This window comes from Rattus rattus, chromosome 7 (genome assembly GCF_011064425.1).
Source record: "Rattus rattus isolate New Zealand chromosome 7, Rrattus_CSIRO_v1, whole genome shotgun sequence".
Classification (NCBI taxonomy): domain Eukaryota; kingdom Metazoa; phylum Chordata; class Mammalia; order Rodentia; family Muridae; genus Rattus; species Rattus rattus.
In genome coordinates this window covers 114,380,044-114,392,194 of record NC_046160.1, presented here as the reverse complement: position 1 = coordinate 114,392,194, position 12,151 = coordinate 114,380,044, and the positions used below count along the sequence as shown (strand labels likewise).

Genomic DNA, 12,151 nt, shown 5'->3' with positions numbered 1-12,151 from the left:
AGAGCTGACCACTGGATTTAGCAATGAAATCCCTCGGTGATCTTGAGAAATAGTTTAGTTGTTAAAGTGCGGGGAGAGAGTGAAAGAAAAAAGACCTGGACGAACACTGGAGAGAGGAGTAATTGCTAAAAGAACTGCCCGTGGTGATTAGAATGATAAGTGCTCCACATTGGCTAGTGTAGTTGATCATTTTGGCCCCCACCAGGCGGCGGTTTGGGGAGCTTGTGGAACTGTTGGGAGAATGGTTTTTGTACACTGTGTAAAGATTGGCTTCTAGTATCCAAATGCTGACTTCTGTGCCAGCAGAGAGTTGCGTGCAGACCAGACTTTGGTACTGTTATTCATGCAGGCTGCGTTATTTCTTGTAAACAGTTCTCCCTGCACCTTCTGATGGGTTTCATAAAGAGCTGAACGGCCAATAGCAGAGGCAGGAGAGGAAATGCAGGCCTTCCAGGGAGTCAGGCACGGGACGGTTTGCCAGCCAGATGCAGAGGCTGTAGCAGGAGTTAGTACAGAGACGATGTAGCAAGCCCCATGGCAGGACAGAGCTGGTTGGGTTTGCATAGATGACTTAGTTGAGAGTCTGCCAAGGTAAGGCCGAGCTTTCATGACAATAAAAGGACTCCCAGTCTTTATTGGGAGAGGTGGGTTCCTGTTATAAATGGTGTCCCACGTTGGGTGCCAAATACAACATGACTTTCTCAGATCACCATCTCAAGAACAGTGAGTGACACAGAGACCTTTGATTAATAACGAATGCTTTAGTCCTTAGCTTGGCATGTTCTCAACGATCTCTTACTATAAATTAACCCATTTATTCTAATCTATGTTCTGCCATGTGGCTTGTTGCTTTTTCTCACTTTTGTACGCCTGATGTCCTCCGAGTCTGGTTGGCGAATCTTCCTGTCTCTATTTCCCACAGTTCCTATCTCTGCTGGATGTCACACTGGCTGTCCAGCCAATCAGAAGGTACCTCAGTCAAGTGAGGAAAGACAGAGAAACATCTTTACACAGAGTACAAAAATACTCTCCCAACATGAAACCTTTAGCAGGTAGGCCTTGATGGAAGAAGTGTATCATTATGACTTTGAGGGTGGAGCCTGGCTCCACAACCTGTTCCTTTTCTCTCTGGTTCCTGTGTGTAGATAAAAATAGCCAGCTATCTTCCTGCTGCTGCCACCATGCCATGCTTTCCCCACCATGATGGACTCTAGCCCCCTGAGCCACGAGGCATAATAAACTCTTTCCTCCTTATGCTGTGTTTGGTCATAGTATTTTTACGGCTACAACTGGAGAGAAAAGCAAAGCACTGCCTTTGGGAGCCTTTGTATTCTTGAATAAAGAGCAAAATAAGATTGTGTCCTTTAAAAGTAAAAAACATGGAGGACAAAGAGTGGAGAATGTTGCCTGTGTCCCAGGGTAGATGAAAGAGTCAGGATTTGATAGGACACCAAATGTTTAAATATAAATGCCAGAGGAGGAGGCAGGAGATGGTGGGATGGATGGAGAGGAAGCATGTCTTTGTGATCCGTGATCTTGCCAATAGAGCTCTAGGGAGGAAAGTGGCCATGAAATAGTCAAGTAGGAGAGTGAACGGTGGACTGGGAAACACCAGAGAACTGGTGGGTAACTTCCTAGTTTAGGTTTGCCACTGTGGCTTTAAAATGACAGAGTCCACATTATGCGTTTTTTTATCTAGACATATTCATCATATGGTGCATGTACTAGTGCAGGGTGAGTGTGATTTCATGAGGGATATGTTTATCCAAGCATGTTTGAAAAAGGAAATGCCAGAAAGGAATAAGGAATGCTGGTGGACTTGAACTTAATAAGATAAGGAGAGACATGAGGTAGGAGATGCTTAAAAAGATAGCAGGATCAATAAGTTCTGACCAGGAGAGTGAGAAGAATGGCTAATCAAAGAACAGTAGGCATACTGAAATCACAGGAAGGTTGTAGTTGATGGTAATAACAAGTCTGCAATACAAGTACAGAGATGAGTTCCATTCTCATGGTTCCAGGGAGATAGAGTTCGCCATGCTAGTGAATGCACTGCATGGTGATGTCAGCAGGAAGCTGGCTGCTAGTCTTTTATCTAGACACAGGGATCAGTGAAGTAAGCCAGAGTGTCAGAGGGCATCGGCACACAATAACAGTAAGAGTTTTTGACAGGAACATACGTGTTGATGGAGCAAGGGAGTTGTGGTGAACAATGAGACCGTGTGTCTGATGGTCAGATGACAGCAGCTGCGGGTCATGAAAGTAAGGAAATAATGGCACAAGGGTGGCCATGGTGAGTGAGAAGAACCCCGAACTCCGAACCCCTAACCCCTAACCCCTGACCCAAGCCCAGTGGCAACTGTCAGTTACATGGGCTTTCAGGAAAGCTGTGTCCTTGGAAAGAGCCAACTCCCAATAAGTTAGAGAAGTAAAGGAAATTAAAGAAAGACAGAGACAGACAGACAGACAAAGGATTTTGCAATAAGGAACCCATGGATTTCTGGGTGGTAGGGGAAGGTAGCATGGGAATGTTTTCAGAACTGGAGGTATACACGGTCTTACAGAAATCTAGTGAGGTGGTTAAAGAGTCTTCACACAGTGGCTGCCACCAGCAGAGAGGTGAGAACTATTCTCTAGGCAATTAGCAAGTGAAGCTGTCAGTCTGAGTGGATATGGGAGTGTAGGTGTCTGCGCCTCTCTTGCTCCTTCTGGTAGAAGCAAGAAAACCTGAGTCAAACACTGACTGTGTGGCCCTTCCTCCTTCCGGTGCCTACCACAGGGAAAGGGATGGATGCGTATGCCTGTGGAAAGTGGGGTCTAAAGAGCTAACTGATGGGAAACGTGCACTATAAAACAAATGAAACGATCGTCTACCGTCTTCATATACTTTTCTCTTGTTCTGGGATCAAATGTATGACTACACACACACACACACACACACACACACACACACACACACACACACGGGTTTCCCCCTTGTATCTTTGGGAACAATTAAAAATATAATGATAAATGAAGAGGATAAAGCAAATGCACATACTAGGATGTCTTATGACCTATATACAACCTATTTATCATAATGTTTACCATGCAGACCTTGTTTCTGGCACTCCTATCACCCACCTATATAGTTTCTGAGTCAATTCCGTCCTTAAATCACATGCAGCAATTTTCCTGGCTACAAGTAAGATTTAAAATGTCCACATTTCCTTCAAAGCCTTCTTAGTTGGTTAAACTTTCCTGATGTGACAGGAAGCCACCCATGCCTGGCTAGAACATGACTCTTTCCGAAGACGACGATGCTCACTTGATAGGTTTTTACAGTGTCTTTGGGGGAACACTGTTGATTGAATCCTAGGACTAAAGAAGAGATAGAAACCCCTACAAATGTTGGTACGAATAAAGGGATTTGAGTATTTTTTCCTAGTAGCTGCTTTGGAGTGGACTGTGTCACAGGGGGAAGGGGCGTAACTGAAGCCTCAGATTCCACAGGCTGAATTCTAGGTCGCTTTCAAGGTCTTTGCCAATTCTTAGTGGTCTCTGGTCTCTAAGTTATATCTAATAAGTAACCGTAGCTGTCCAACTCCAGTTTTCTCAAGACCTTTAATCACCATTATCATTCAGAGAGGGAGGAAGTGCCTCTATCCGTGTTATAACACGACAGGAGGCTGGTTTGGGATGAATGAGGTAACCATCAGAGGCCCACATTTAAAACAGAATCTTCTTAGAAATGGCGCATCATATAAAACATAGGAGATGTCGCTTGGGACTGGAAGCCCATCAGGTGGTGTCTATGGATTGAGGCCTCGATTGTAACCGGTAACTTGGGGTTCCTGATGTTTGGTCAGTATATCCAATCTGCTGTGGCTCCTTAATGATTATGCAAACAGCTCACTTCCTCTGCCTTTGGACTATATAGTTCACCACCATGAACAGGAGTGTGATGCCTAATTTCGACTGCCAACTTCATATCACATACTGGGGAAGGGGAATTGCCAATGACTTACCAATTGGGAATTGCCTGCATCAGACTGGCCCGTGGGCATGTCTGTGAGGGCATTTTTTTAAACTACTAAATTGATTTATGGTGACAGACCTCTTTGGGCAGTGCCAACCTGAGATAAAAAAGGTTGCTGTGCCTGAAAAGGAGCCAGTAACTCGGTAAGCCTCTCCCTCCACGGTCTCTGCTTCAGTGCCTGCCTCCTGATTCCTACCTTGAACTGTTGCCCCAACTTCCCTCCATGATGGATTGTGACCTGAAAGTGTAAGACAAAATAAACCTTTCCTCCCCAAGTTGTTTTGGGGCAGTGTTTTAGCACAGAAACAAAAAAAGGCAAATTATAACAAGAGAGAGAAAAAGGAAAACAAAAGTAAATGCAAAATCAATATCTCTTGTCGGCTTAGGAAAGCCAAACTTCACTTTTAAAATATCCAGGTATCAATTAGCCACTGCCTCTTACTGCCCAGAACAGTCAAGGTTGATGGGAAAAATTAGAAACAACAAACACAGAACACTGATGGAGCCGGTCCAGCCTCATCCGAATCCAGCATTGTGGTGAAGCAGGATGGATTCCGAGTGGTTATGGAGCAGTTATAATGTCAGTCCTGACATTATAAGGTTTCCAGTTTGGTGCATATTTTGTGTCAAAACCCTACCAAGTAAGATGCACAAACCTGAAGGTCTGAAAGAGGAGATACAGGCTTACCTGGATCCTTCTGTTCACCCAGTTTGTCTAGGATATTGAAGGAGATGTCAAGGTACTCTCTCTGGATAGCGCTGACGGCAATCTTCCTTTGTTTCCTCTGCCTGGGGACGATCTGAATCTTAAATTCTGATTCCTCGGCTCCATCCTCCTCCACCTTCCTTTCAGGGTTTTGTTCTGTGTCAGACTCAGCACTGGGGTTGGGCCTCTCACTTTCTGTTAGATTCTCACCATCTTCAGGAACTTTAAGGAGCACAGTTTTGGCCCCTGATGTTGGCTTTTCTTCAGCCTGGCCGGGTTCGGGGTTATAGTCCACTGACATCTCAGGGACAGCGAATGACTTCTGAAGGAGGTCTCGTTTTTGCTTAAGCGTTAGCGGGCTGCCAGAGATAAACTCTCTCAGCTCCTCTGACTTGGACAGCTCTTCAGAGTCCGTGAGGTCATCCAGAGCTGTGACAGTAGAGTCCTCATTGCTCACTGATTGGTGGTTTCCTGAGTCCTTCGAAGAAAAGTCTTTGGAACAGTCCTCTACGCTCACCTGCACAAGAGGAGTTGTGCTCAGGCTGAGGACAGAAGGCTGGCTAGGAATGGAGGGGGAGGAGGCAGCATTGTTACCCAAGGGACCGCCGTTCCCTTGGTTCATCATCTCTTCTTCGTCACTTTCGACTATTCTGAGAGGCGGGAGAGGCTCAAACACAAGAGAGTCACTGTCAGATGTGGACAGTATAGAGTGCTTCTCTGGCCCAGATGTTGAGTCTGAGGACAGATCTATCAGATCTAAATCCTCCCTAGGAGCAGGCTTTCCTGGGGAGTCAACTCTCACTTCAAAGGTCTCCATGCAGTTCAACCTAACCTCTGGTATCACCGGCCTTCGTGTCTCCTGAAAGCCTTCGGTGCCTGGATTCTTGGGGATTTCGGTATTGTCCGGCCTTGTAGCAGAATTCTGTCTAGAACGTCCGTGGTGGTCGTTTTGCCGTTGTGTGATATAAGCAGCTTGGGCGGGAGGCTTATCTATGTCACACCGATCTATGCAGGACTTCCTGCGATGTTCGTCTAACGTAAACAAGAGGGAGTCTGCATTGCCTATATCAAGAGATTTTTGTTTTAAAGAGCGTAGCTTTTTTTTCTGAATGCTTTCTTCTCTCACACAGTGCAGAACGCTGTCTTGCAACGCACCCGTTTCTCTATATTCGGACAGCTCTATTTCACCTGATTAAAACAGAAAGAGCTAGTACTGTTTCCCTCGGAGAGCGCACCGTTTTCCCCCTCAGACTCGGCACACAATTGGCACAATTCGTAATTATGATCCCAGCTCTATCAGAAGGGAAAACCGACTTTCTGGCCATGTTTTTGTAAGATTCATTCTGATTTCAAAAACTGGGAAAACTTGGGTACGAAAGAAGCCCAAGTAGTGCTTTCAGATCGAATTTCCAAGAATCAAGTTTTGAGGTAGCTCCTCGGCTCTGATAATTCATTAGACATAGAAGAGGAGGGTTGTTTTTGGGGGGGCTGTTTTGTTTATTTTGTTTTGTTTTTGGTTTGTTTTTTTTTTTGGCAGATCTAGGAACGTGTATTATTCAAATTGTGTGGAAGAGAAGCAAACATTTTGCAACAAATCAAACCAAGCAATGGCCCTTGAAGACAATCATGACATTAATGACGTGTCTGTCAACTTGCGTATATATATAAATGTGTGGATATATATATATACTGCTCGTGCGTACATATATATAAAAATCAACGATATCAAAATGTGTAGTAACATAATAAAAATTAAGATTTCACCCCGAACAAACAGTAGAGTACAACATTTCTGCATGAAACTACTAAGAGGAAAAGGTCATACTTCTCTGCACAGTCATCCCAACTGGCTGGCCTTTGACCATCCTGCTGCCGCCTATCCTTTTCAATCTTGCAAAAAAAGTTTGAGACTCTTTATTGCAGGGTCCAGTAGGTGTATCATGAATATCAGATTCATCAAAAACACTATCTTCTTCTAATTGGGGAGAGAAAGTCAAAATTACACTTAGGAGGTTACTCTCTCTTAGGCTGTGTCTACACGAGCATTCAGCGAAAGCATTCTAGAATGGTCGACGTGCTTTCACGTCAGCAGAGCCCGCTGTTACAGAGCGGCCCGTCGTCTTCTGAAAGACGGTGGGCAGCATCGTGAGAAGCATCTCAGTGGTCCTCGAGAGCATTCCATGGGGAGTGTGCCCATTGCACTTGGAAACAAAGTATATGCAGACACCAGCACTTCATCTGGGACACTGCATAAACTCGCCTCTTGTTTCAGGGTAATTTGACAAAGAGGGAATTAGCATGAGTGGGTCTTGACCTTTCTAAAATATATGTATATACAATATGCCTTCTTGCGATCTGGGAACTGGCATAGACACAGCCTAACAGTACATGCACCTTACACTTTGTAAATGCAAAATACTGTACTCTACATTTGGTAATGAAACACACGACACACAGAAAAAGCTTAGAAAAGCCACTTGTCATCTCAAGAGCTCCACAGATGGTTATGGACTGAAAGAGTAAACGAAGGAAAAATAAAACAGAAAAATCACACTTCCTCCTATGAGAAGACTCCCCTCTGTGGCGTTCACTCCCTATTTGCAACAGATTTTGTGGATCCTGGGGGTGGGGAAAAAACCTTGGCTCTGGTGAACCTGGGCTCCACAGACCATTTGGTTGCTTGAGTTCTACTAAGCTCACTTAGAGATCCCTTCTTGAATCCCTACATGGCTGCTTTTAGGTAAATATAATCCAAGGAAGATGTGAATGAAGCGAGATCCACCGTGCTGCAAAGCCTAACATTTTCTTCCCAAAGTTTCCACCCTCATCCTTTTGAAAGGACGAGGCACACATGGGAAGTGGGGGAGAGAGCAGAGATGTGCACATCACAGCCCAATAAATGACATTACCCACTGTCTGTCCTCAGCATCTCTGAAACAGCGGTGTTTGAGCTTTAGGGACATCTACGTATGACAAGATGTGACCCAGGCGTAATGACAGTGCTGAGTCTGGATTTCTTGAGTCTAGGGAAATGTCAGCCCTAAAGTTTAAAGACCAATTCTCTTCTAATGCACAAGGGTTTTTACAGCGAATGGAACCTGGGGCATTAAACTTTAGTAATGGGGCCATAGAAATCTTTTAAATCAAATAAAAAGCATTAACAACCAAATGGATATAAAACTCTGTGTGAACTTACACAGGGATGAGACATTCCATCAAGTTCCCATGTTTCTGGGGAAATGCATCAAAATGACCCTCTTTCTTCCTTTCTTTCTTTCTTTCTTTTTTTTTTTTAGGAAAAAAAATCTCCTTTGAAACTAGTTTCCTAAGCAAATAGCAATTGTGACTTGCATTTCACAGCTTTGGAATAAGTCCCAAGATGTACTATGATAGAGACGGAAGGACAAGAAGCTGTCCCTTCCCACCCAGGAAGTCACCTGGGGTTGGCCGGTCTGAACTCTGAGCACACTGAAAACGCCCGTAGCTTAAATGAATCTAAGGAATTTTCCAGAGACATCGGCTGACAAACAGCACACTCTTCAAGGAGAATCTGAACGGTACCAGAATCCTAGCCAGTCCTCAGCTTTATCTATATTGAACCTCAGTCGTCCTCTCCCCAACAAACAGTGGGTTGCTGGCCACTGGCCGAGCTCCTTCCTGCACCTCCCCCCAGCTCCAACTGCTAGCTGTTCCCACACTACAAGGTCATCGGCCGCTTGGGTCTCTCTCAGGGTTAGATTCGATGATGTCACCGTTTATAATTCTAGTTACACTGTGACATTTATCACGAACAAACCTCGGTCTTTCCATCTCTCACCTGAGACTTCACCCAATTTAGCATCCCATCCTAGCACGGCCTTTGAGGAAAGGCCACACGTGGGGAAGGCATAACGCTGACAATGATTTAAATTGATGCACAAAAATGTCCTTAGACTCCAGTGCCTTCCATCACTCCCTCTCGAATAATGAGGTGCGGAAAGGCACTTCAGGAAATTGAGACTGAATTCAAAATCTGTGAGCACAAAGTTCAAGGGCAGACTGAAGACACAGAAATGAGGGTTCTGCTGACTGCCAATCCAGGCAGGCCAAGCCTGAAGGCAAGATGTTTCCAGCGTGGCACGGAAGGCACTAAACGCTCCTCAATCAAATGCCAGAAAATAGCAGAGCTAACATCATCATCATTATGATTATATTAATTATTATTATTATTATTATTATTATTGACTTCTGTGCACTCAGTTCAAAAACAACATTCCTGAGAGAGTTGAAGAGTTAACCAAACAGGAAAGGGACTATTTTCCTGTCTTACAGGATTCTTTATAAGAATAAATATACGGGGTGTTCCTCGCCCTCCTTAGAAAATGGAAAGACTGCTCTCCCTCCAGATGGACATTACGCATCCCAGCTAAGTTCTGGACAGAAATCTGTCCCGAGAAGTACCTTTTTCTTTCTCGCTGTATCTGCTTATGTTGCTGTTGTCAGTGTACAGAGGTCCTGCCGTGGCGTGGGGCTTGCAGCTATGGTACTGGGCATTGAGTGTATTGACTGTTATGTGAATCAGGTGCAGCAGGGTCTTGCTGACATCACAGTCTCTGTACGGATACTGTTCAATGGGGGAGAGAATACAAGTGGTTATTTCAAAGGATACATTTTTTTCCCACCCATCTTACTGGATAGCTTTTCTTGTATCTCTCTCGTGTGCGCTAGAAAAAACCGCACACAACAGAAAGCACATGGCTTCTGACCACACTTTGTTTCATAGAGTCCCCTGTCTCTCTTTGTACCAGACTACTGACGGCAACTCCAGCTAGACTGCAGCGATGCCTTAAAGAACGCTGGCATTGATATTTGATAAATATAATTTTAAATAGCATCTTTGTTTTCTGAAAAAAAAATCAATATTTGGACAAAATATGAGATCCTGAGCATAGAGGTTTATGTTAAAACATTTTCAAGGGCTGGAGAGATGGCTCAGTGGTTAAGAGCACTGACTGCTCTTCCAGAGGTCCTGAGTTCAAATCCCAGCAACCACATGGTGGCTCACAACCATCTGTAGTGAGATCTGATGCCCTCTTCTGGTGTGTCTGAAGACAGCTACAATGTACTTACAAATAAATAAATCTTAAAAAAATTTTCTTTTCAAAACCTACGTTGGCCTTCCTTCTCGTTTCGTTTTCTACCTAATCACTCTGCTTCTCAGCTTTGACTGTGTTTCTTCTGAAGGTGAAGGTTTTACTCCCTGGAATCCTTATCTGTTAGGGAAACCACTGTACTCTCTAAGAAAACCTCCATCCCAGCGGACGGAGCACAGCCACCCACCTTGTAAAGGATGACAAGCAAGGCCTTCAACCACATCTGCCTGATGTGAGGCTTTAGGGACCAGAGGGAGCAGCGAGGCGGCTGTTGGAAATAATGCCGTAGTTGAGGACAAGAGCAGTATTTGAGCACCTGAACCACGAGGGGGAGAAGGTGTTTGCCCAAGTTAATGTTATAGTCCATAACCTGAAATAGAAGAATATTAGTAACTGAAAGAAAACTATAAATATCCAGAAGTAAAAGCAAAAAAAAAAAAAAATCGAGCCATCATAGCACGCAGAGGCACCTCACGAAATATCAATATTAATAGACAGTCTACACGAAAGGGGACCTCATGATAAGTCTTAATACTTATAAATTGATAGCTTTAATTTAATTATCTATTTAATTTATTATGTGTTAAAAATCAAATTGTTATTAAAATACCTATCGCGACATCTAACTAGGACTAGGCTAGCCTGGATGAAAAGAAACCCTTGTGTTAACCATCATGAGCGATGAGAGTGTTTGGACGAATCTGGCAAGGGCAAGAAAGTTGTAGAATCTTCTAGAGCAGCAACGTAGCAAAATCCATTCAAAACTAAGAAAAAGGTACACAGCCTCTGTTACAGAAGCTAAATGAATCTGAAGGAGTGATCAGACCCATGTCCTGAAATGTTTGTATAAAGCCATTCGGCAATGGCTTCGTTATGTCAAGTTGAAAATTATCTCTATGTTCAACAATCAATTAAATGTTATTTGTGCCAAGTATGGTGTCTCATGCCTGTAATCCCAAAACTCGGAGGGCTGAACCAAGGGTGTGAAGCCAGCCTGGTCTACATACTGAATACTGGGTTACTGTGTGAGATTCTGTATCAATGAACAAACAAACAAAAGCAAGATAAATAAAATCTTAGTTAGATAAAAGAATACTTTGTAGCCATTAAACAGGGAATGATACAATCCTAGAATGATATATCTAGGATTCAAACTTCATAATTATTCATTTGGTTTTTAAAGTTATGTGTGTATCAGTATATATAATATTGTATAATATATAATTTTTTTTAAAAAAATTGAGATGGGTCTCATGTGGCCCAGGCTAGCTTATATTTCATTATCTTCTTACTTCTGCCTCCTAAGTGCTGGGATTGCAGGTCTGTGTCATCTCATCCCGCTTATATATACTTCTTGTTTGCTTTTTGCTTTGGGGATTGTTACGTTTTGGTTTTGTTTTCATTTTGGTTTTTTTGAGACAAGTTTTCTCTGTGTAGCCCTGGATGTCCTGGAACACACTCTGTAGACCAGGCTGGCTCCAAGTCAGAGACACATCTTCCTCTGCCTCCCAAGTACTTGGTTTAAAGGCATGCACCACCACTCCTAGCTATGCAATTTTATTATTTAAAAAAATGTGTCAGGAGAGTTGGATGGCCCAGTTGGTAAGGTACTTGCTGCCAAGCCTGATAACTTGATAACTTGAGTTGTATCCTTGGAAACCATGTGGTAGAATGAGAGCATCAATCTATATATGTTTTCCTCTGGACTCAAATGTATGTCACAGCACACAAAAGTAAAAAAATTAATGCAAAAATGTGGGCCAAGTAAGCTTAAAAATATATGGCTAGTTACAAACATGTGTGTGTGTGTTTGTGTGTGTGTGTGTGTGTGTGTGTTTATAAATACACGTGGGCATGTATATATGTGACACAGATTCATGAGGAGTATTTTTAGACTGTTTAATTTTAAAAAGTCTAAAGTCTAAAGTAAACATGCATGGTGTAGACTCAGAGAGGGGACAAAGGGGGAAGGGAAGTGTTTGTTTTGTAGCACGACACACATCCGGCTCCCTGCTTGGGCAGCACGGCTGCCTGGAGATTACTCCTGCTTTGCTTGTTTGTGTTCACGACATTACAATCTTTGGAGAAACTGCTCATGCCTGCTGCCTGCTGCCTGCTGAGTCCCTGCCACGAGGCAGATGCTGATGAAGATGCATACAGTGTGTTAACTGTACCTCCCTCCCCCAAAAGAATCGATCGCCCATGAGAAAACAAGCAAAAGATGCATATGGACACAGACTGATAACCATGGTAAAAAGCTGAGCTCTGCACAGGCCTTTCTACACCTGCAGCAAA

General features: G+C 43.5%; 1 protein-coding gene across 9 annotated transcripts in view; it reads right to left on the bottom strand.

Moving 5' to 3' along the window:
• Unc79 (unc-79 homolog, NALCN channel complex subunit) overlaps positions 1 to 12,151 on the bottom strand; it is a 236,505-nt gene that overhangs the window by 69,905 nt on the left and 154,449 nt on the right. For 6 of the 9 annotated variants that reach the window (XM_032908298.1, XM_032908292.1, XM_032908290.1 and 3 more), the window contains 4 exons: positions 10,044 to 10,226; positions 9,165 to 9,327; positions 6,550 to 6,699; positions 4,707 to 5,912 (listed from right to left, as the gene is read on the bottom strand). In XM_032908298.1, coding sequence (XP_032764189.1) covers positions 4,707 to 5,912; positions 6,550 to 6,699; positions 9,165 to 9,327; positions 10,044 to 10,226 — 1,702 coding nt within the window. The remainder of the gene's footprint in view (positions 1 to 4,706; positions 5,913 to 6,549; positions 6,700 to 9,164; positions 9,328 to 10,043; positions 10,227 to 12,151) is intronic. The other 3 variants (XM_032908294.1, XM_032908297.1, XM_032908299.1) reach the window with 1 other exon arrangement.